Raw genomic sequence first — 23,983 nt, 5'->3', positions numbered from 1 at the left:
CTAAAGTTTTTTTTAAAGTGGAATTTAGGGAAGGGGTCTGAATACTTATACTATAACCTTGCCTTCATAATACTCGCATGATAATCTTATATTGACGCCCTGTTTTGGTGAAAACTGTATGGCCCAGTTAGATTATGTAATTTTTAAAATATATTTTGTTTGGATTTAAACAATTTGGAATACACAAAACACAATCATACCACAGTGAACAGGGAAGGGTTGACAAACAACACAATCGCTTTTCTTGGAATACTAAACTCAAAAGCTAGAAATCCATGTTTTAGATAAGAAATAAGTGATGTGCGACCCATGCCGGATTGTTTGCATCACGTACACAATTTCAGTTTCATTGTGATGGTTTCAATTGTAGGGATTATGTAACAAATTGCCCTGGGAGGGACTAACGTTAATTCATGTTAACGTAAAGACTTCTCTTTTTATCATGAGTATATTAATCTATCATGTATCAAATATTAAAGGTACTATGTGATTTAATATGAACACTACATAATTTACACATATTCTGTGAAAATTTGGTTTCAAACTACTTTTCGTTCCTGCGCTCAGTAAGCACTTTACAGATATGTCCCTGAAACGCTGAAACAGTTTTTACTGAATGCACACGTGAACACACGGCGCCGAAAAGCGAATAGGGGGTTGCCATTTTGACCATAGCCAATACCTTTAATTTGTTTCCACTGTCTGCAATACAATCATTAATCAAAACACTATCAATCGTTGTTACGTTGCAACATGCCGTCGCTCATGGACTCGCTCGAATCCGGATTGGACTTCATAGAATTCCTCGGAGAGAGGAAATCGACTATGTCGGATAGAAAAGAACTTCGTGACATTTACAACTTAGAATTCAAATGCAGGTAATGAAAAGGATTGGTTTTCAAAGGCTGACTAACTGTGACACCTGACCTGTCATAGACGGCATAATAGTACACGGTATGCTTCAGTCAGATAGCTGACATGACTACATGGTTTTGTTTTTCAGGGAAGGAATGAAAGACCCCCACTTTTCCAACGTTCTATATGCCCTGCTGAAATTCAACAAAGTCCGCATACGACAGGGGAAATTATACTTTAATGTCAAACCCCAGGTAATAATACCTTATTGCACTTTACAATCCTGATCAGCTCTATTATACTGTAGTTATTATGTTCTTGATGTGAGGCTCAGCCTCAAACTAAGGCACCACACAATGTTTGGCCAAAGGGAAGACAAGTGAAACAGATAATTGATCAGCATATGGGCTATGCGCTTGTCAGGTAATACATAGAGCTCAATATCCCCTTTACACCCTTGTGGATATGCCCTAGACCAGGTATTCCCAAACTGGGGTACGCCAAATAAAAATGTGATTCACATTAAAAAAATTCACATTTTCAAACAGTCCATTTATATTTTCCAACAGGGCTATACATTTGGGTGAGTTTTTTTTTCTCTCGCCTGAGTAGCCTCGTTTAACTGCCAAAAATAAAATTAAACCATCTAGTGTTCAGTGAAATAACAACATAATGTCAAATACAGGTAGCCTAGTCAAATAATTAACATCCAATCACATTAACCGTTACTCTCTCGCGGGAATTCCACTAACGGTCCGTATGTAGCCAAACGTAGCTGCGGCTCATTCCGTTTGCTCTAAAATTGATAAATGGTTCAAAAAGTAAGGCCCGCGTCCATAGAGACACATCCCAGCAGTACTACACCTGCAGCTGTCGATGACACAAGTTGTTCTGCTTCCACGAGCAATTCCAATGCTAGCATCAGTAATTCTACAGTTGTTAGCCCAGCTAGCATAGACACTGACAGTTGAGAATCTGATGCAGCCGATGAGCTACTGCCCCCTGACCCTGGAAAGCACAGAACAACAGACAGGGACGTTGGACCATCGAAGAGGCGCAAATATGATGAGAACTACATTGATATGGGGTTCACTTATATTGGGAGTAGTGCCTTTCCTCAGCCACAGTGCAAAAGTACTATCGCACAACTCAATTAAACCATCACTCTGCGAAGACTTTTAGAAACAAAGCATGCCAATTTGAAAAATAAGCCATGGGAGTTTTTTGAGCGAGAATTAAAACAACCTTCGAGTAGTAAGACGTGTATAAAAACAACAGATACCATTAATTAGAAGGGGCTAGAAGCATCTTATATGTTGAGCTACTGAGTGGCTAGGACAGGCAAGCCCCATACTATTGTAGAGGACTTAATTCTTCCGGCTGCCGTGGATATGGCTGGGACAATGCTGGGGGAAAAGGCCAAAAAATTATACAGACAATGCCTTCATCAAACAACACTGTTTCACGACGCATCAGCGACATGGCAGGAGATGTTTTGAAACAATTACTGCTTCGCATACAAGCCAGTGAATTCTATGCGTTACAGCTGGATGAGTCAACAGATGTGGCGGGCCTGGCACAGCTCCTGGTATATGTCCGTTACGTTTATGGGGGGTCAATTAAGGAAGAGATGCTCTTCTGGAAACCAGGACAACAGGAGAGGATATGTTTAAAGTACTCGACAGCTTTGTGACATCAAGTGGACTTTGGTGGTCAAGATGTGTTGGTATCTGTACTGATGGCGCAAAAGCCCTGACAGGGAGACATAGTGGAGAGGTAACGCGCGTGCAAGCAGTTGGTCCCGACGCCACTTGGGTACACTGTAGCATCCACAGAGAGGCTCTTGCTGCCAAGGTAATGCCGGACAGCTTGAAATACGTTTTGGACACTACAGTGAAAATGGTCAACTTTGTTAAAGCAAGGCCCCTGAACTCTTGTGTATTTTCTGAACTATGCAATGATATGGACAGAGACTGTGTAACGCACAACATACAGAAGTGCGCTGGTTATCAAGGGACACAGTATTGACACGTTCTTTTTTAAATTGAGAGACGAGTTTAAAGTTTTCTTTACTGACCATAATTTTCACTTGTCTGACCGCTTGCATGATGATGAGTTTCTCACATCTGGCCTATCTGGGTGATGTTTTTTCTCGCCTGAATGATCTGAATCTAGGATTACAGGTACTCTCCGCAACTATATTCAATGTGCGGGACAAAATTGAGACTATGATTAAGAAGTTGGAGCTCTTCTCTGTCTGCATTAACAAGGACAACACACAGGTATTTCCATCATTGTATGATTTTTTGTGTGCAAATGAACTCAAGCTTAAGGACAATGTCAGATGTGATTTAGCAAAGCACCTGAGTGAGTTGGGTGCGCAATTACACAGGTACTTTCCCGAAACGGATGACAGAAACTGGATTCGTTATCCCTTTCGTGCCCTGCCTTACTGATATCTGAACAAGAGAGCCTCATCGAAATTGCAACAAGTGGTTCTGTGAAAATTGAATTTAATCAGAAGCCACTGCCAGATTTCTTGATTGGGCTGCGCTCAGAGTATCCTGCCTTGGCACATCGCGCTGTTAAGACACTGATGCCCTTTGCAACCACATACCTACAGTATGTGAGAGTGGATTCTCAGCCCTCACTAGCATGAAAACTGAATACAGGCACAGACTGTGGAAAATAATTTAAGACTGAGACTCTCCAATACAACCCAACATTGCAGAGTTATGTGCATCCTTTCAAGCACACCCTTCTCATTAACCTGTGGTGAGTTATTCACAATGTTCAATGAACAAATAAGGTTTTATATGTAAGATAGTTAAATAAAGAGCAAAATTCTTGATTATTATTATATTATTATTTGTGCCCTGGTCCTATAAGAGCTCTTTGTCACTTCCCACGAGCCCGGTTGTGACAAAAACTCACACTCGTTCTTATGTTTAATACATGTATCATATAGTGTGTGTGTGGCAGGCTTACAATGATGGCAAAAAAACAAATTTGAGAGTGCGCTGACCCTGGTGCTAGAGGGGGTACGCAGCTGGAGGTTGAATGTTCGAAGGGGTACGGGACTATTAAAGGTTTGGGAACCACTGCCCTAGACAATATCTTCTTTCTGGTCTCTGGTACGACAGGTCCGAGTGTACTACTGTGACCAGTGGAGGAGACCTTCAGTACGTCAACAACAGAACAATATCACACCTCAGGAAAATGGAGGAGCCCCAGAGCCTTTCTCTCCTCTCCTCCCATCCTCTTCCGCTACCCATGTCGACACTGTGTTGACACCCAAGAAGAGGCTTGCTAAAGAAATCCTCCAAAGCCTAAAGGTGAACAGGTGAGATATTGTGTGAGCTCCTACAGTATAAGACTGGTTGGTGACCAGTCAGATGTGACAACAAGATAGCCATTAGATTAGTTGCAGCAGTTGGTCCATGTCCTATCTAGATTGAATGGTGATCGTGTAGATGATGATCTTCTGTGGTTTGACTGGTATGTCCTCCCCTCTCTCTCCCTCTCTTCTCTCTCTCTCTCTCTCTCTCTCTCTCTCTCTCTCAGGGCAGAGTTGACCTCTGACAAGGGCGGCATTGAGATCACTTCAGATCCTGAGATGACCAATGGTAAGGTCACGTTCAGCGTGGAGCGCCTGCAGGAAATGTTTGTAGTCAAGTTCTACATTTCTAACAACGGAGCGAGCTTTGTGTATTTCACCTATTACACAGCTCTGCACAGGATCCGCTGTTTTACACTGATGGATGAGAGGAGAGTGACTCGGGCCTGTCCGCTCTTCCTATGTCCAGGTGAGAAAGAGACGAGCACCATCTGTCTCAGTGCACTGTCAAAATTGTCTGAATACATTAGGTTTTGCAAACAAAAGAACACCTTAAAATAAATGAACTTCCAGTGAGTTTGCCCTCACACCCTCTCTATTAAACCCTGCCTGGGTATGTGTTCTGTTGTTTTTCACAGGGGAAAGCTATGATGTAGAGGTTCACTATTGGCTGCATCATTATGGCCATTTCCCTGCCACCATGTACTTTGAGTTCTGCACAGAGTCAGACCCTCCAGGCTCCTCTAAGCCCTTCTGCATAGTGAGGGAGATGGAGGTATCAGCCATGACTCACTTAGCTGTGGAGCTGGGGCCTTTCGCTCCCTTCAAGCCTTATCAAGTGGCGCCATACAAGCCTGTGGACACGGTGATAGTTGAGGGAGAGCCCCCTGAAAGGTACAGTAAGACAAAGTGATGTTTACCCATTTGTTTACCCGTTTTCATCAATAGTCGTATACTGTACATACTTTGTTCTAATTCTAATGAGCTTTCTTTTCACATTGTTTATGTGGCTTGATAATAATATTCCTTATAGTCAAACGTTACATTTAATCGTTCTCATTTGTCACGGCAGATCTGTTGTCCAGCCTCTGAAAATGCTAGTGAAACTCGGAGACTATAAGTATCCCTTTTATCTGAAGGACCTGGCTAAACAGAGACTGGAGGACTCTGAGTACCTCTCACCTACAGCCAGACAGAAGCTCTCATCAGTGAGGTCAGTGTGCTGCCTGCCTGCCTGCCTGCTGGGATCAATAACTGCCTAGACCCCATCCTCCCCAGACTGATAGCTTCTATACTTGAAGGTCATTCTCATTGACAATTCTGTCTTGTCTCTATGTTCTTCCCAGAAACCTCCTTAAATGCCCCCTGAAGATGAGGAACTACCACCATCGCTTCCACCTCCTGCTGCACCTGGAGGAGATCCAGATGGAGGTGGACATCAAGAAATACGACCTCCATAACCAAACCATGACTCAGGACAGGGACAACAGAAGACTCCTGGTTCTACAAGTAAGAAAAGGCAAAAGGCCATAATGTACTGTATGTCTGCAGTCGTCAATCAATCATATTTATTTATAAAGCCCTTTTTACATCAGCTGATGTCACAAAGTGCTATACAGAAACCCAGCCTAAAACCCCAAACAGCAAGCAATGCAGGTGTAGAGAGAGAGAGAGAGGACAATGATCAGAGAGGACAATGATGACCTAAAGTGATAGTTCATTCCAAAACTAAATTGACAGTCTTTTTATTTTATTTTATTTTTTTACCTCAAAGTTGTGTAATGAGTTCCCATCTCGTGCTCTGTTTTGTTTAGATCCAGTGATATAACTCAACCCCAAATGAATGGGTACGATCACTGACTCTAAATATCACTCTAACCATAAGTATGCTGAGTGTCTTTCTCCATGATATTCACCAGGTCCCGGGTGTGGCAGAGAATAGGCCGTCTGTCCTAAGGGGAGACTGCCTGAAGGTGGCCAAGTCTGAGGACAAGGTCCAACCCATCACAGTGTATACAGGCTACGTTCACAGAGTGGAGCTAGAAAGAGTCAAGCTGGGCTTCTCAAAGAGGTAAGAGAGAGAGACCCCGCATAATGTTACAATGCAATGGCCATCTGTAGGATACTTTCCAACTCCCTCCCTGCCTCTCAGGCTAGTGCAGAGCTTCATCAGTAACACGAGGTTTGACGTGGAGTTCACCATCAACCGTTTCCCCCTGAAGCTTCAGCACCGGGCGGTGGACCTGGCAGAGAAGCACCGGATGGACGAGGTGCTCTTCCCATCGGGCTCTGGAGTCCGGACTACCCCCATGCCCAAACTCAGGTCTGGATCCCCCCCTTCCAGCCAATAGCAAAGCACTCACACTGGCTTTGCTCTGTTGTTGTGGGTAGATGGTTGTGTCATTATACAACAGGAATAGAGACTGTTTCTTGTAACACTCATGTAATAGCAAGAACCGTTCAACTCCATTAGTATGGAATCACAAGCCAATTACGATGATGTATCTGCGGTAATTATAGTGTCGCTACACAAGTACGAGAGCAACGTCATCTAAAGTGTTACAATGACATTTCATACCAAATAACAAACTGTCGGTGTGTAGGAATGAATATCTCTCTCAGAGGAAGGTTACGGACAGAAGCGTTGGTGTGATTCCCATTTATATAATACAATTTTGTAAGAAGGAGTGTCGCAATGACATTTCAAAACGTAGATTGTGAATTGCTCCTCTCATATTTCTAATTTTGTTCCCTCCGGGCCTCTTGGTTTCATGTCAGTGACTAGACCTCATTAATGAGTTTGAAATCTAGACGGTCTGCCTTTTGTTAGCCTAAAAAGTCCCACGCTTATCACAAGATAGCAAGACATTTCCCCAGGAGGAGGAGTTTATTCAAATAAAGGATCCAACTGGCAGCTCTGGCTGTGTCAAGTTGGCGGGGCCCATATCTAGTTTCTACATCACATACCTTCTCGTAGTTTAGTGGCTCCATTTCTTCGGTTCAGTGTGTACTTGACATGCAAGAACATATTTTCCTATTCCGGATCAAACAGTTTGAGTGGAAACAGTTGATGACAGTAGATAAGCCTGGCATGTGATCTAAGTGATCGTTATCTCCTTCTGTCTCCAGCATCTTCTTTTTAAACATGTTTTTGATTGGAGATTACAGGTTCACACATATATGATATGACATTGTAGTAACAATGGTCCAATGTTTCCTCCACATTTCTCCAGTATGTTTAATCGTCAGCTGGAGAACAACCCGGAACAACATGCAGCCATCCAGCGCATCGTGTCTGGGGCCTCCAAGCCTGCTCCATACCTGGTGTTTGGCCCTCCAGGGACCGGCAAGACTATCACTCTAGTTGAAGCCATGAACCAGGTATAAACCCCCTCCATCACACAGAAATGAAGTATAACATATTGCATACATTTTCTATGATGTGTCTTAATATTTGATGTACCATTTCGTCTTCGCTCGCTTTGATGGGGCAGTGGAGCGCTCATATTCTATATACCATATGTAACATTACATGTAAATAGCATAACATAGCACTACATAAAAACAATAGAAACAATATGCCACCCCCCCCACAAACCTGTCTTAAACTCGGGAGTGCTGGAATTCATTCTGACTGTTGATCTTTCAATTGTGTAAATATTCCACAATAAATGATCAATTGCAAAACGAATGCATTTACTATGTTAAAATATGTCATAAGAAACCTCAGGACACTAAATGTAAATTGTAATAAGTCTGAAAATGTATTTATCGATCCAGAAGCGCATAGACTGTAAATACTCAAATAAGACAATAGTGTATTTTCTGACTGTAAGACAAGAGTTGCCTGCCCAGCTAATGGTCCATCCAAACTACACCTAAACTATATTGAAAAATGTTTGTACGTACAGGATAATAATAGATGTAGCCTAAAGAGAAAATTAAATTGACAATAGTCTGATGGGTCAAATCATCCTACAAAGGTCCATGTAGGCCAGAGGTTTTGATTTGCTATACCCTATTGGAAAGAGCAGATTGTAAGGTTTCTAATTAACCTGGTTTTGCCAATAAGCTCTCAAAATTGTGTGGATGGGCTCTTTTTCAAAACTATTTCCTAGAATTATCGTGACTCCACATGTTCTTCATGTGAGTACTGGCGACAATCAGCGATAGCCATTTGGAAAACATATTTATGTTTGATTCTTGTTATATTCTGTTATAATCTTACTGTAAAATATACACTGAATATACAAAACATTAAGAACACCTGCTCTTTCCATGATGTAGACTGACCAAGTGAATCCAGGTGAAAGCTATGATCCCTTATTGAGGGTGAATGGGCAAGACAAAACATGTAAGTGCCTTTGAACAGGGTATAGTAGTAGGTGCCAGGCGCATCGGTTTGTGTCAAGAACTGCAACGCTGCTTGGTTTTTCACACTCAACAGTTTCCCGTGTGTATCAAGAATGGTCCACCATCCAAAGGACATCCAGACAATTTGGCACACCTGTGGGAAACATTGGAGTCAAACTGGACCAGATGGAATGCTTTCGAACACCTTGTAGAGTCCATGCCCCGACAAATTGAGGCTGTTCTGAGGGCAAAAGGGGGGAGTGCAACTCAATATTAGGAAGGTGTTCCTAATGTTTGGTATACTCAGTGTTGACTGTGTGGTAGGGCAGGGAATTATAAGCATGTCATGTCTGCTACATGTAGATTTTTAAAGATTGGCGCTGGAGGGGAAGGCTGCCGTTTTACGGCCTCCTAACCAATTGTGCTATTTTGTGTTTTTTTTCTCGCATTGTTTGTAACTTATTTTGTACATACTGTTGATTCTACCGTCTCTTATGACCGAACAGAGCTTCTGGATATCAGAACAATGAACACTCACCTCGAACTGGACAAAGATTTTTTCTTTAATGAGTCTGATCAAAGGATATAATGTTGCTACCGGACAAGGCCCAAATCCCCATCATTCACATGAAGAAAATAAGGAAATACAGAGATTGCAGATCAGGGGGCCTTGTGAGAATTTGTCGATGAGTGTGCAACCTGCCTCTACCATCTGTTATATTGCCCAACGTGCAATCACTGGAGAATAAACTGGATGAGTTCCGTTCGAGACTATCCTACCAACGGGACATTAAAAACTGTAATATCTTTTGTTTCACCGAGTCGTGGCTAAACGACGACACGGATAATATACAGTTGGCTGGGATTTCCGTGCATCGGCAGGACAGAACGGCTACGTCCGGTAAGATGAGGGGTGGGGGTGGTCAGATGACACGGATGCTACGCTAAAGGACTGTTTTGCTAGCACAGACTGGAACATGTTCCTGGATTCATCCAATGGCATTGAGGAGTATACCACCTCAGTCACCGGCTTCATCAATAAGTGCATCGACGACGTCGTCCCCACAGTGACCATACGTAAATATCCCAAACAGAAGCCATTTATTACAGGCAAAATCTGCTCCAAGCTAAAGGCTAGAGCTGCCACTTTCAAGGAGCAGGACTAATCTGTACACTTACAAGAAATCCTGCTATGCCCTCAGACGAACCATCAAACAGGCAAAGCGTCTATACAGGAGTAAGATTGAGTCTTACTACACCGGCTCTGACACTTGTCGGATGTAGCAGGGCTTGAAAACTATTACGGACTACAAAGGGAAAGCCAGCTGCGAGCTGCCCAGTGACGCAAGCCTACCAGAAGGGCTAAATGCCTTTTATACTCGCATCGAGGCAAGCAACATTGAAGCATGCATGAGAGCATAAGCTGTTCTGGACGACTGTGTGATCATGCTCTCTGTAGCCTGTTTTTTTTACCTTTATTTATCTAGGCAAGTCAGTTAAGAACAGATTCTATTTACAATGACGGCCTGCTCCGGCCAAACCCGGACGATGCTGGGCCAATTGTGCGCCGACCTATGGGACTCACAATCATGGCCGGTTGTGATACAGCCTGGAATCAAACCAGGGTATCTGTAGTGACTCCTCAGGGCACTGAGATGGAGTGCCTTAGACCACAGCGCCACTTGGGAGCAAGACCTTTAAACAGGTCAACATTCACAAGGATGCGGGGCCAGAAGGACGTGTACTCAGAGCATGCGCGAGCCAACTGGCAAGTGTCTTCACTGTCGTTTTCAACATCTCCCTGACCAAGTCTGTAATACCTACATGTTTCAAGCAGACCACCATAGTCCCTGTGCCCAAGAAAGCGAAGGTAACCTGCCTAAATGACTACCGACCTGTATCACTCACGTCGGTAGCCATGGAGTGCTTTGAAAGGCTGGTCATGGCTCACATCAACACCATCATCACGGAAACCCTAGACCCACTCCAATTCGCATACCGCCCCACACATGACGCAATCTCAATCACACTCCACACTGCCCTTTCCCACCTGGACAAAAGGAACACCTATGTGAGAATGCTGTTCATTGACTACAGCTCAGCATTCAACACCATAATGCCCACAAAGCTCATGACTAAGCTAAGGACCCTGGGACTGAACACCTCCCTCTGCAACTAGATCCTGGACTTCCTGACGGCCGCCCCCAGGTGGTAAGGGTAGGCAACAACACATCGGCCACACTCATCCTCAACACCCTCAGGGGTGTGTGCTTAGTCCCCTCCTGAACTCCCTGTTCACCCACAACTGTGTGGCCAAGCACAACTCCAACACCATCATTAAGTTTGCTGATGACACAACGGTGGTAGACCTGATCACAGAAAACGGTGAGACAGCCTATAGGGAGGAGGTCAGACACCTGGCAGTGTGGTGCCAGGACAACAACCTCTCCTTCAACGTGAGCAAGACAAAGGAGATGATCATGGATTACAGGAAAAGCTGGGCCGAACACGCCCCCATTCACATCGACGTGGCTGGAGTGCAGCGAGTCGAAAGTTTCAAGTTCCTTGGTGTCCACATCACCAACAAACTATCATGGTCCAAAAACACCAAGAAAGTTGTGAAGAGGGCCCGACAATGCCTTTTCCCCCTTGGCATGGTTCCTCAGATCCTCAAAACGTTCTACAGCTGCACCATCGAGGGCATCCTGACCGGTTGCATAACCGCCTGGTATGGCAACTGCTCGGCATCCGACCGTAGTGTGTACGGCCCAGTACATCACTGGAGCCAAGGTTTCTGCCATCCAGGACCTACAGTGGGGACAAGAAGTATTTGATACACTGCCAATTTTGCAGGTTTTCCTACTTACAAAGCATGTAGAGGTCTGTAATTTTTATCATAGGTACACTTCAACTGTGAGAGACGGAATCTAAAACAAAAATCCAGAAAATCACATTGTATGATTTTTAAGTAATTAATTTGCATTTTATTGCATGACATAAGTATTTGATCACCTACCAACCAGTAAGAAGTCCGGCTCTCACATACCTGTTAGTTTTTCTTTAAGAAGCCCTCCTGTTCTCCACTCATTACCTGTATTAACTGCACCTGTTTGAACTCGTTACCTGTATAAAATACACCTGTCCACACACTCAATCAAACAGACTCCAACCTCTCCACAATGGCCAAGACCAGAGAGCTGTGTAAGGACATCAGGGATAAAATTGTAGACCTGCACAAGGCTGGGATGGGCTACAGGACAATAGGCAAGCAGCTTGGTGAGAAGGCAACAACTGTTGGCACAATTATTAGAAAATGGAAGAAGTTCAAGATGACGGTCAATCACCCTCGGTCTGGGGCTCCATGCAAGATCTCACCTCGTGGAGCATCAATGATCATGAGGAAGGTGAGGGATCAGCCCAGAACTACACGACAGGACCTGGTCAATGACCTGAAGAGAGCTGGGACCACAGTCTCAAAGAAAACCATTAGTAACACACTACGCCGTCATGGATTAAAATCCTGCAGCGCACGCAAGGTCCCCCTGCTCAAGCCAGCGCATGTCCAGGCCCGTCTGAAGTTTGCCAATGACCATCTGGATGATCCAGAGGAGGAATGGGAGAAGGTCATGTGGTCTGATGAGACAAAAATAGCTTTTTGGTCTAAACTCCACTTGCCGTGTTTGGAGGAAGAAGAAGGATGAGTACAACCCCAAGAACACCATCCCAACCGTGAAGCATGGAGGTGGAAACATCATTCTTCGGGGATGCTTTTCTGCAAAGGGGACAGGACGACTGCACCGTGTTCAGGGGAGGATGGATGGGGCCATGTATCGCGAGATCTTGGCCAACAACCTCCTTCCCTCAGTAAGAGCCTTGAAGATGGGTCGTGGCTGGATCTTCCAGCATGACAACGACCCAAAACACACAGCCAGGGCAACTAAGGAGTGGCTCCGTAAGAAGCATCTCAAGGTCCTGGAGTAACCTAGCCAGTCTCCAGACCTGAACCCAATAGAAAATCTTTGGAGGGAGCTGAAAGTCCGTATTGCCCAGCGACAGCCCCGAAACCTGAAGGATCTGGAGAAGGTCTGTATGGAGGAGTGGGCCAAAATCCCTGCTGCAGTGTGTGCAAACCTGGTCAAGAACTACAGGAAACGTATGATCTCTGTAATTGCAAACAAAGGTTTCTGTACCAAATATTAAGTTCTGCTTTTCTGATGTATCAAATACTTATGTCATGCAATAAAATGCAAATTAATTACTTAAAAATCATACAATGTGATTTTCTGGATTTTTGTTTTAGATTCCGTCTCTCACAGTTGAAGTGTACCTATGATAAAAAATTACAGACCTCTACATGCTTTGTAAGTTGGAAAACCTGAAAAATCGGCAGTGTATCAAATACTTCTTCTCCCCATTGTATTTAGGAAAAGTCAGGGACAAGTGGGTTCAAGTTTTTATTGAAATTACAAAGTTTGAAAACGGTCAGATTGACCATCTTGGCAGTTCTAGTGTTAAACGTTATGCCTGTGTTTTCAGCTGAACAGAGTGGATCCTCTGTGCCACATCCTGGCATGTGCCCCATCTAACAGTGCATCAGACCTGTTGTGTGAGAGGCTGCTGGGTCACATGGACCCTCACTGTGTCTACCGTCTCTACGCCAGCAGCAGACCCCTCAGCACTGTGCCCCAAAACCTCCTGGTGAGGTTCACACATATTACATGAGGTTGTAGGCCACTTGCATGGTGAAAAAAGGTTAAACAAATAAAATACATTGAGAATACAAGTCTCAACAGATTTTTAAACTCACTGACATTTCGCTGTGTGTCCTTTCCAATGACTCTCCCTCTCCTCGTTCTTCGGCGTTCCAGAAACATTGTAACTGGGACGCGAGCCAGGACAGCTTTGTGTTTCCCACAAAGGAGGTTTTGATGGGCTACAAGGTCATCATCACCACACTGGTGACAGCAGGACGGTACGGCTCATTTTTACAGTAGAAAGGCTGAATGGTTTTATACTGCTGTAAGAACCGATTTGCAGTGTGTAATTACTAAAGTTGTTACATTCTACTTACAGGTTATTACAGTTTTACACAAAATATATCCTTATTCCTGAGGAGGTCTCTGTTTAACCACTGTGTGTTGGTGTTCCTTTCCTAGGCTTGTGTCCGGCGGCATCCCAGTCGGTCACTTCACCCATGTGTTCATAGATGAGTCGGGTCAAGCAGTGGAGCCAGAGAGCATCATTGGGATCGCAGGTGAGATAGATAATACCAGGGGGGGGGGGGGTACTGCTCAATGTGTGAGCCCTATATTAGATTGTACACCATAGGCCTGGCTTGTGGTCAGTAGGGAACAACTCAGCAAAACGTTCTGTAACAGATAACGAAAATCTGTCATCGTATTGGATAAACTCCTCTTGCACCTCCTCTATTTCACTATATTTCAAAATGCTTCATCCAGTTTTGGCCCTAGTGAACATGACCATATTGTCTTGCTACTATCCAGTAGCCAATGGCTGTCTCTTGTATCCACAGGCCTGCTCCATCCAGAGGAGGGCCAGCTGGTATTGGCTGGAGACCCTCAGCAGCTAGGACCCATCTTACGATCCCCCCTGGCCCTGCAGTATGGAATGGGTAGGCTCTAATACGCAATCAATGAATCATACCCAATGACTATTGTCAATAAACAATCCCCATTTCTGTCATGTCTCATAGCTGGAATATCAGCAAGCTCCATGTACTATAAGCGGGGGGAAAGTAAGGCGGTGCGGTCTGGTGCGGCGTCCCAGCAAAATAAATAGTGGGGGTACGCCATACTGGTAAAACATGAGCCTATCACAATAATTAAAACAAAAGAAAACTAGGCTATTACGCCACTTTTTATCATTACTGCATGAAAAAGAAACTTGAAAACGGGTGAGAGAACCTACGCTCCAAAATGTGATGTCGTTCGACGAGAACACTGACATCCTGTCTAGGCAGAGATGAGTGGCCGATACCGAGACGCGCGCGGACAGCAGTGTACGCATAAATTCTGCCCTAATGACATTCGCCAAATGTCATTACACTTTTCTGTGTAACAGATGTCTCTTTCCATTCACCACTGTTTGGAGGCTGTAAATATGTTGCTAGTGGATGAACGTGCACGGGTAGCCTAGTAAAGGAGCCCTTTGAAGTGATTGTTTAACAGTCAGATTAAACCATTATGACTGGTTGTGTTTATGCCACAGTGAAAAGTAATACATTTTATAAGTTAAATGACAGATCTTTACGACTATGCCAACAGAAATCCTATTGAATTAATAGGGGTTCTATATGTCATTCTATGATTAGGCCCAGAATTTTTGGGGGGCACACACACAAGCTTGTGTGTATATCGAACGTCCCGTACTGGGAATAAATTAATTCTTCTTTCTCCCATGACTATAAGATCAACTTTTGTGTATCCCAGGGATTTCTTTGCTAGAGAGACTGATGAAAGACAACACACTGTATCAGAAGGATGGAGATTTTGGACACTTTGACAGTCGCTTTGTGACCAAGCTCCTTCGCAACTACAGGTAACAGCTCTGGGATTTCTTCCATCCTGTTCTTTCCAGTGTTGCTCTTTTGTAACATCGTTTGATTAGATAGTTCTGAGCTCATCTACCTTAACTATTTCCTTTCCCCTCTTCCTTTCTTCTCTTCTCTTCCTCCCCAGGTCCCACCCTGCTATTCTGAAGATCCCCAATGAGCTCTTCTATGAGAAGGAGCTGCAGGTGTTTGCAGACCAGTGGGATCGTGAAACCTACTGCAACTGGGAGCATCTGCCCAAGGAGGTGTGACAGTGTTGTTTTTGTACAGGTTCTGCTAGCACCATCTCTGATTCAAACGTTTTCTTCCATTTAGTGCCTACTGAACATTATTCTGATTTGAGGTTTGTTAGGTGTGTGAGTTAGTGTTGTTACAACTCTCCAGGGTCTCTTCTCCTCAGGCAGCTCAGTAATTATAATGTCAGTGCGTGCCTGTCTGTCTGTCTGTAGCAGGGCTGCTCTCCTTTGACCACAGAGCTATTCCTGAATCCCCATTAACATTAGTAGCAGCATATTTAAAAAAGCATCTCCCTCTTTCTCAAACATGCAGTAACAGGTCTATGTGGACTGCTGTTTCTCCTGATTTCTTAATGAATATTAAAAAAAATAAAAAAAATATGAGTGGCCATGTTGCAGAAAGCTGAATCTTAATCATGGGTTAAGTTGTGATTGTGTGGGTGGTGGAAATGTCTCCAGTATTGTTTGCATTCCTGTGGTCTTTCTGTGTAGGGGTTCCCAGTGATATTCCATGGAGTGTTGGGAAAGGATGAGAGAGAAGGCAACAGTCCGTCCTTCTTCAACGTGTCAGAGATTGAGGTCCTGGTGGACTACCTCACCAAGTTGATGAAGACCCAGGGCAAGAAGGGCCTGCCCAAACTATCCCCTAAAGACATTGGCATCATCGCTCCCTATAGGAAACAGGTGAGACGTCATCCATGGAGTTAAAGCACCCATCATTAACTATACCTGATGTGCAGGAGTTTTACCTAAGTTAATCTGCTGTTTTTAACAGGTTGAGAAAATCCAAAAAGCTCTGAATTTTGTCAAAGAGTTGAGTCAATGGAAGGACATCAAGGAGCTCAAGGTGAGTCCTGTGTTATACATCAGTCTTACAACCTGAGGCCTTTGTTTAGATGAGGCGTTAAAGGTGCAATATGCGGAAATTGCTCCTGGTTGCTAAAATTAAAATTGTTCACCTAATTTCAGTTTGTGACAAAACACATTGTACCATCTAATCCGCTGTGAAATATATTTTCAATAACCAAAAATATTGTATTTTCAGCAGTTTGAAGCTAAAACTAAACTTAAGAACGGGAAGCAAAGAAATAGTGCACATAGAACAGATCTACAGCTTCTTTGACTTTCTTTCAATGAGAAGGACATATCTATAACTTACATTTCTATGTGAATTTGGTCAGGTCAACCAAAAAGTTACATATTGAAGCTTTAAGTGTTGATGAAGCATGTTGTTGTTTCAGGTGGGTTCAGTGGAGGAGTTCCAGGGACAGGAGAGAAAGATCATCATGGTCTCTACCGTCCGCAGTAGCATCAACTACGTTAAGATGGACCAAGACTTTAACCTAGGCTTCCTCACTAACGAGAAGGTTCCCAGCACTTACCTTTTACTCACTCTTACTCTATATGATGTCTGTGTGTGCCCACATGTGTACGTTTTCTGCCCGCATGTGTACGTTGTGTATATGCATAAATAATAGTGTAATAGTGCATCATTATCATATTTCCCAGCATGCTCTATTGCAGGTTGATTTTTACAACATTTTGTTTCAATATTTATGTTTTTGCATGTATATTGACAGATTAATTAATCTTATGCTACTCAAATATAAATAACATACATTCTTCTCAACTAATCCAATATGTTAGTTGGACTAATTACACCCGTTACTGAAAAGGTCATTCCAGTTTAGATGCTTTCGGTAGTCTCATTTCTAAATGTTGGATATCCCCACTCTGGCTGGATTCCAATAGGAATGACACATTACTTTGCAAGCCAGCATAATGTGACTTGCAGGCCTGATGTGGCTTGTAAACCATGAATTTCAGGCCACTGTATCAGGGTAAAAACTAGGCCCTCAACATAAGGCCTTATGAAATATATGTATTGTCTTAAAGAATTCCATTTTAATGATAACATATTTTCTTAGGATCTTTGTGAATGCAACAGGAATGAAAATGGGTGAATGCAACAAATACAGTCATGGGTGGTAATTCTACAATTCACTCGAAAGGCAAGGCACTCTGGGAAATATGCAAATAATGCTTTACACTTAGCAATATGTTAATTTAACACTGAAAAGTGTGGACCCATATAGACACTGGACCAGTGTTAAATTTAACGCTCTGTGTTGATTTAACACTGGCAAATTTTCTGTGTACTAGACCCAAGAGAAAGTATTAGCTTTTCACCATGTCCTGCAGTGAAACACTAGGATTTAGAACGCCAGCTAACTGCAACTGTAAATCGCCATTTTTACATCACTGGCAGGAGAGGACATTTTGGAACTCCCTAAAATGGCTGAATTTATAGAGAGTAGCTCCGAGTCTGAGAATGAGTTCATGGTAGAGGATGAAATAACGTTACTTAGGGAGCCAATAAACCTACTGAAGCCGTTCATTTTTGAGCCGATCGTTGCCCCAGATCAGAGAGTTCGTTCTCGTAGCACTAATAACACAGACATGCCGCCTGAAACACCTCAACTAGAGGGCTCAGCGGGAAAACTCAATACCACAGACAGTTTACTGATTCCTACCAGTGAAGCGCTAGCGTCAGTTGTTACTATGGCAATTTAAAATGGCACTGTCCATTCTTTTGCTGAAATAAACCTTGTCGTCGATAAAAACAATAAATATAGAGAGATTTTTATGTTAAATGAACATGTTTAGTATTAGTGGATTGAATACATCTTTGCTTAGATTTACTTCCTAAGGTGTTTCCATTCCACTTTAAGTACAGTACCAGTCACGTTTTTTTCTTTATTTTTACTATTTTCTACATTGTAGAATAATATTGAAAACATCAAAACTATGAAATAACACATATGGAATCATGTAGTAACCAAAAAAGTGTTAAACAAATCAAAATATATTTTAGATTCTTCAAAGTAGCCACCTTTGCCTTGATGATAGCTTTGTACACTCTTTGCATTCTTTCAACCATCTTCACCTGGAATGCTTTTCCAACAGTCTTGAAGGAGTTCCCACACATGCTGAGCACATTTTGGCTGCTTTTCCTTCAATCTGCGGTTCAACTCATCCCAAACCATCTCAATTGGGTTGAGGTCGGGTGATTGTGGAGGCCAGGTCATCTGATGCAGCACTCCATCACTCCTCCTTGGTCAAAAAGCACTTACCCAGCCTGGAGGTGTGTTGAGTCATTGTCCTGTTGAGAAACAAATGATAGTCCCACTAAGCGCAAACCAGATGGGATGGCGTGTCACTGCAGAATGCTGGTGTAGCCATGCTGGTTAAGTGTGCCTTGAATTCTAAATAAATCACTGACAGTGTCACCCGCAAAGCACCATCACACCACCACCTCCATGCTTCACGGTGGGAACTACACATGCAGAGATCATCCGTTCTTCTACTCTGCATCTCACAAAGGCACGGCAGTTGGAACCAAAAATCTAAAATTTGGACTCATCAGACCAAAGGACTGTCACGTTCTGACCTTAGTTCCTTTTTTATGTCTTTTTTTTAGTTTGGTCAGGGCGTGAGTTGGGGTGGGCATTCTATGTTCTATATTCTATGTTTTGTTCTATGTGTTGTATTTCTGTGTTTGGCCTAGTATGGTTCCCAATCAGAGGCAGCTGTCAATCGTTGTCTCTGATTGAGAACCATACTTAGGTAGCCTGTTCCCACCTGTGTTTGTGGGTGGTTGTTTCCTGTTTTTGTGTTTGTGTCACCATTCAGGACTGTTTCGATTTTTGTTGTCATTCACTTTGTTATTTTTGTCTTTTTCCCGTGTTCAGTTAATAGATTTAACATGGACACTTACTACGCTGCATTTTGGTCCGATCCTTCATATTCCCCATCGGAAGAAGAAGAAAATCGTTACAAGGACAGATTTCCACCGGTCTAATGTCCATTGCTCGTGTTTCTTGGCTCAAGCAAGTCTCTTCTTATTGGTGTCCTTTTGTAGTGGTTTCTTTGCAGAAATTTGACCATGAAGGCCTGATTCACACAGTCTCCTCTGAACAGTTGATGTTGAGATGTGTCTGTTACTTGAACTCTGAAGCATTTATTTTGGCTGCAATTTCTGAGGGTGGTAATTAATGAACTTATGCTCTACAGCAGAGGTAACTCTGGGTCTTCCTTTCATGTGGCGGCCTTCATGAGAGCCAGTTTCATCATAGCACTTGATGGTTTATGCGACTGCTCTTTCAAAGTTCTTGAAATGTTCCGTATTTACTGACCTTCGTGTCTTAAAGTAACGATGGACTGTCGTTTCTCTTTGCTTATTTGAGCTGGTCTTGCCATAATATGGTCTTTTACCAAATAGGGCTATCTTATGTATACCACCCCTACATTGTCACAACACAACTGATTGGCTGACATAAAATCTCACATATGGAATCTCACATGTAAAATATATTTTGATGGTTACTACATGATTCCATATGTGTTATTTTGTAGTTTTGATGTTTTCCCTATTATTCTACAATGCAGAAAATAGTAAAAATAAAGAAAAACCCTGGAATGAGTAGGTGTGTCCAAACTTTTGACTGGTACTGTATGTCCCATCTTTCTGTGCAACTGTCAGCTGACCCCACCATGTCCTCTCTTCTCTACAGAGGTTCAATGTGGCCATGACCAGAGCCAAGGCCCTGCTAATAGTGGTGGGAAACCCTGTTATCCTCAACAAGGACCCAACTTGGGAGCGGTAAGACCTTTGTTCTCCCAAGGGCCGAGGAAAGTTAACGTGAGGAGAATGTTATCTATCCTCTGTAGAATGGAATGAATCCACTCTGACTACTGAGGATGACAATTAGTGTAGGAGGAATATGATTGGAATATAATAATTTAATCTGACTCCATAATCACGTGAATAAATGCAATAGGCCTTAAGCATCTCTGGCAAGTCCAGCAAGACAGCTAGTCTTGCATCACCTGTCCCATTAACTATAATTACACGTGTTTAAGATAACTGTTATGCAATTAACAATGTCCAGATACTATGAGCTAATTCTAGCAATCAAAGTTCCAGCATTGAGTCAAGCTTAGCGCAGAGATGTAAAGTTAGAACCCAAGCATAGGCTATGTGTAGTGTAAATAACATGTACCATTAGACCATTACATCAAAGAATAATTAAGGAAAATATTACTCTGAAATATGAGGACAACCGTACATATTGTGTGTCCTGTATAGTCATAAGGATTGGCGGATGTCCGGCCCCCGAGTAACCTCCCTTGAAACCTATCAGGGCCAGGGAGAGTTTAAGAGAGGTTTATGGTACACCCTAGACTCTCAGGCTCCGGTCGTGGGGGATGGGGAATGGAGTGTGCAGCTCAGGGTTGCGAGGTGCTGATGACGGTCACCAGCAAGGAATTCGTAACAATTACAGTTATGCAATAAGAATACAATTATCAAAGAGCACACACAAGAAGTCTTACATTTGAAAAAGATACACCATTATTAAGCATAACAAATACACCACTATGGCATACAAAGTATGACATTGTTTTACAATGACTCCCTGAACGAAGCAACTCTTTTTTTTGTCCTAACCAGGACAGAACTCCACTTCAATAACACCCATTGTTTCATTTCCATCACTCTGCTTTGCCAAAACAATTAAACAAAAGCATAACAATTCACACACATTCTCTAGTCTAATCAACACAATAATAGGAGCGCACAATCTGGGCTGCTCCCACTTTGAACTGACCGGCTCCTGGCCAACACTTTAACACAGCAACTCTGGGGGGAAAATTAATCCATAACATGTACAGTACAATAAGGAATATCAACATTCACAGCTCTTTATGAACTCTTGAAACAATTGAAACATGACAAATGAATTCACAGTAACATTCATTTTGTCAAGTTTCATCAGTCTTCACACCTCCGTCAGTAATCCCCAGGGCCCCGGAAAAAGCCAATGACGAAGGTGTTTCACTCCTGTGATATGCAAACATACGGCCATCGAAATCCGGACAATGCCATAAATTGTGATCGAATCATCACGCTGTGCTGGCGTCAGCAAGTCACCAGACACAAGGGCCACCCTCTCTCATTTCTTTCCCACTACACTCTTAGGAAAAAAAGGTGCTATCTAGAACCAAAAAGGGTTATTCCGCTGTCTCCATAGGAGAACCCTTTTTAGAGCTCCTTTTGGTTCCAGGTAGAACCCTTTTGGTTCCAGGCAGAACTCTTTTGGGTTCCATGTAGAACCCTTTCCACAGAGGGTTCTACATGGAACCCAAAATAGTTCTGCTTACACCAAAAATCAAATCAAATGTATTTATATAGCCCTTCGTACATCAGCTGATATCTCAAAGTGCTGTACAGACACCCAGCCTAAAACCCCAAACAGCAAGCAATGCAGGTGTAGAAGCACGGTGGCTAGGAAAAACTCGCTAGAAAGGCCAAAACCTAGGAAGAAAACTAGAGAGGAACCAGGCTATGTGGGGTGGCCAGTCCTCTTCTGGCTGTGCCAGGTGGAGATTATAACAGAACATGTTCAAAGTTCATAAATGACCAGCATGGTCAAATAATAATAATCACAGTAGTTGTCGAGGGTGCAGCAAGTCAGCACCTCAGGAGTAAATGTCAGTTGGCTTTTCATAGCCGATCATTAAGAGTATCTCTACCGCTCCTGCGGTCTCTAGAGAGTTGAAAACAGCAGGTCTGGGACAGGTAGCACGTCCGGTGAACAGGTCAGGGTTCCATAGCCGCAGGGAGAACAGTTGAAACTGGAGCAGCAGCACGGCCAAGTGGACTGGGGACAGCAAGGAGTCATCATGTCAGGTCGTCCTGAGGCATGGTCCTAGGGCTCAGGTCCTCCGAGAGAGAGAAAGAAAGAGAGAAAGAGAGAGAGAATTAGAGAGAGCATACTTAAATTCACACAGGACACCGGATAAGACAGGAGAAGCCCCCCGACACACAAACTACTGCAGCATAAATACTGGAGGCTGAGACAGGAGGGGTCAGGAGACACTGTGGACCCATCCGATGATACCCCCGGACAGGGCCAAACAGGAAGGATATAACCCCACCCACTTTGCCAAGGCACAGCCCCCACACCACTAGAGGGATATCTTCAACCACCAACTTACCATCCTGAGACAAGGCCGAGTATAGCCCACAAAGATCTCCGCCACGGCACAACCCAAGGGGGGGCGCCAACCCAGACAGGAAGATCACGTCAGTGACTCAACCCACTCAAGTGACGCACCCCTCCTAGGGACGGCATGAAAGAGCACCAGTAAGCCAGTGACTCAGCCCCTGTAATAGGGTTAGAGGCAGAGAATCCCAGTGGAGAGAGGGGAACCGGCCAGGCAGAGACAGCAAGGGCGGTTCGTTGCTCCAGAGCCTTTCCGTTCACCTTCACACTCCTGGGCCAGACTACACTCAAACATATGACCCACTGAAGAGATAAGTCTTCAGTAAAGACTTAAAGGTTGAGACCGAGTCTGCGTCTCTCACATGGGTAGGCAGACCATTCCATAAAAATGGAGATCTATAGGAGAAAGCCCTGCCTCCAGCTGTTTGCTTAGAAATTCTAGGGACAATTAGGAGGCCTGCGTCTTGTGACCGTAGCGTACGTGTAGGTATGTACGGCAGGACCAACTCGGAAAGATAGGTAGGAGCAAGCCCATGTTACGCTTTGTAGGTTAACAGTAAAACCTTGAAATCAGAAATCAGTGTAGGGAGGCTAGCACTGGAAAAAGGGATCTACTTTGCACCAAAAAGGGTTCTCCCATGGGGACAGCTGCAGAACCCTTTTGGAACCCTCTACCGCCACATACACATATTGGTGCTCTCTTCTCTTAAGTAGAATAAAGAACACAGGACAACTCCTCGTTATAGTTGCTATATGTATGGCTTAGTTGGTAGAGCACAGTGCTTTCAATGCCAGGATTGTGGGTTCGATTTCTGAGGCCACCCATACGTAAAATGTATGTACACATGACTGTAAGTGGGTTTGGATGATTTTGCTAGATTTTTTTAGCTCACTCAACACTGTCTGTGTGTTCAGGTTTATCAGCTATTGTGTGGAGGAGGAGGGGTACACTGGCTTCGACTTCACTGACGCTGAAGGAGAAGAAGATGTAGTAACACGACTGGCTTCCCTTAAAATCACGGTGGAGTGTTCCACAGGTCTGGCAAAGGAGAGTGACCTCTAGCAGTATGTCCATCCAGAGTGGAGGACTGAGCAGTAGCCTTCTGGACACCAGCAAAGCTGTGCAGGAGCTAGGGCTGTGGCGGTCATGACATTTTTTCAGCCGGTCTCATGGTAATTGACAGTTAATCAACATAAACATGTTTAGCATCTCCAGGCCTCCACTCATACAAGCCGCTGATGCACGCCTTTGGAACATCTACATTTTAAAAAAAAAAGTCAAATAAATCTATTTTAATATACACCATCACAATAAATCCATTATTTCTTTTAGGCAGGTCTAAAGAAACATTATATAAAGATAATTTGTTTTCAGAAGAACAGAATATGAGTTGAGAATATTTATTTATTTAACCTTTATTTAACCAGGAAGGGCTCATTGAGATTTGAAATCTATTTTTCGAGAGCGTCCTGGCCAAGATAGGCAGCACCAAGTCATTAGACAATTACAGACAGACAACATGAAAAACTGCAAGTAATCTAGTAAAAACCATAGAATTCACAA

At 43.4% G+C, this 23,983-nt stretch overlaps 1 protein-coding gene across 1 annotated transcript; it reads left to right on the top strand.

Moving 5' to 3' along the window:
- Positions 1-645: 645 nt before the first annotated feature.
- mov10a (Mov10 RISC complex RNA helicase a) lies at positions 646-23,650 on the top strand. The gene is made up of 21 exons (XM_039015683.1): positions 646-878; positions 1,004-1,109; positions 3,999-4,198; positions 4,420-4,661; positions 4,831-5,086; positions 5,265-5,405; positions 5,539-5,701; positions 6,112-6,263; positions 6,345-6,515; positions 7,426-7,573; positions 13,082-13,243; positions 13,414-13,517; positions 13,702-13,799; positions 14,079-14,177; positions 14,995-15,103; positions 15,244-15,361; positions 15,845-16,036; positions 16,128-16,199; positions 16,594-16,719; positions 19,927-20,015; positions 23,335-23,650. Exons 1-21 carry the CDS (start codon positions 754-756, stop codon positions 23,480-23,482), a joined length of 3,021 nt encoding a protein of 1,006 aa, XP_038871611.1. The 5' UTR covers positions 646-753; the 3' UTR covers positions 23,483-23,650.
- The last annotated feature ends 333 nt before the right edge of the window (positions 23,651-23,983 follow it).

This window comes from Salvelinus namaycush, chromosome 20 (genome assembly GCF_016432855.1).
Source record: "Salvelinus namaycush isolate Seneca chromosome 20, SaNama_1.0, whole genome shotgun sequence".
NCBI classification, from domain to species: domain Eukaryota; kingdom Metazoa; phylum Chordata; class Actinopteri; order Salmoniformes; family Salmonidae; genus Salvelinus; species Salvelinus namaycush.
Note: the sequence above shows the minus strand (reverse complement) of the source record. Positions and strands in the feature narration are given on the sequence as shown.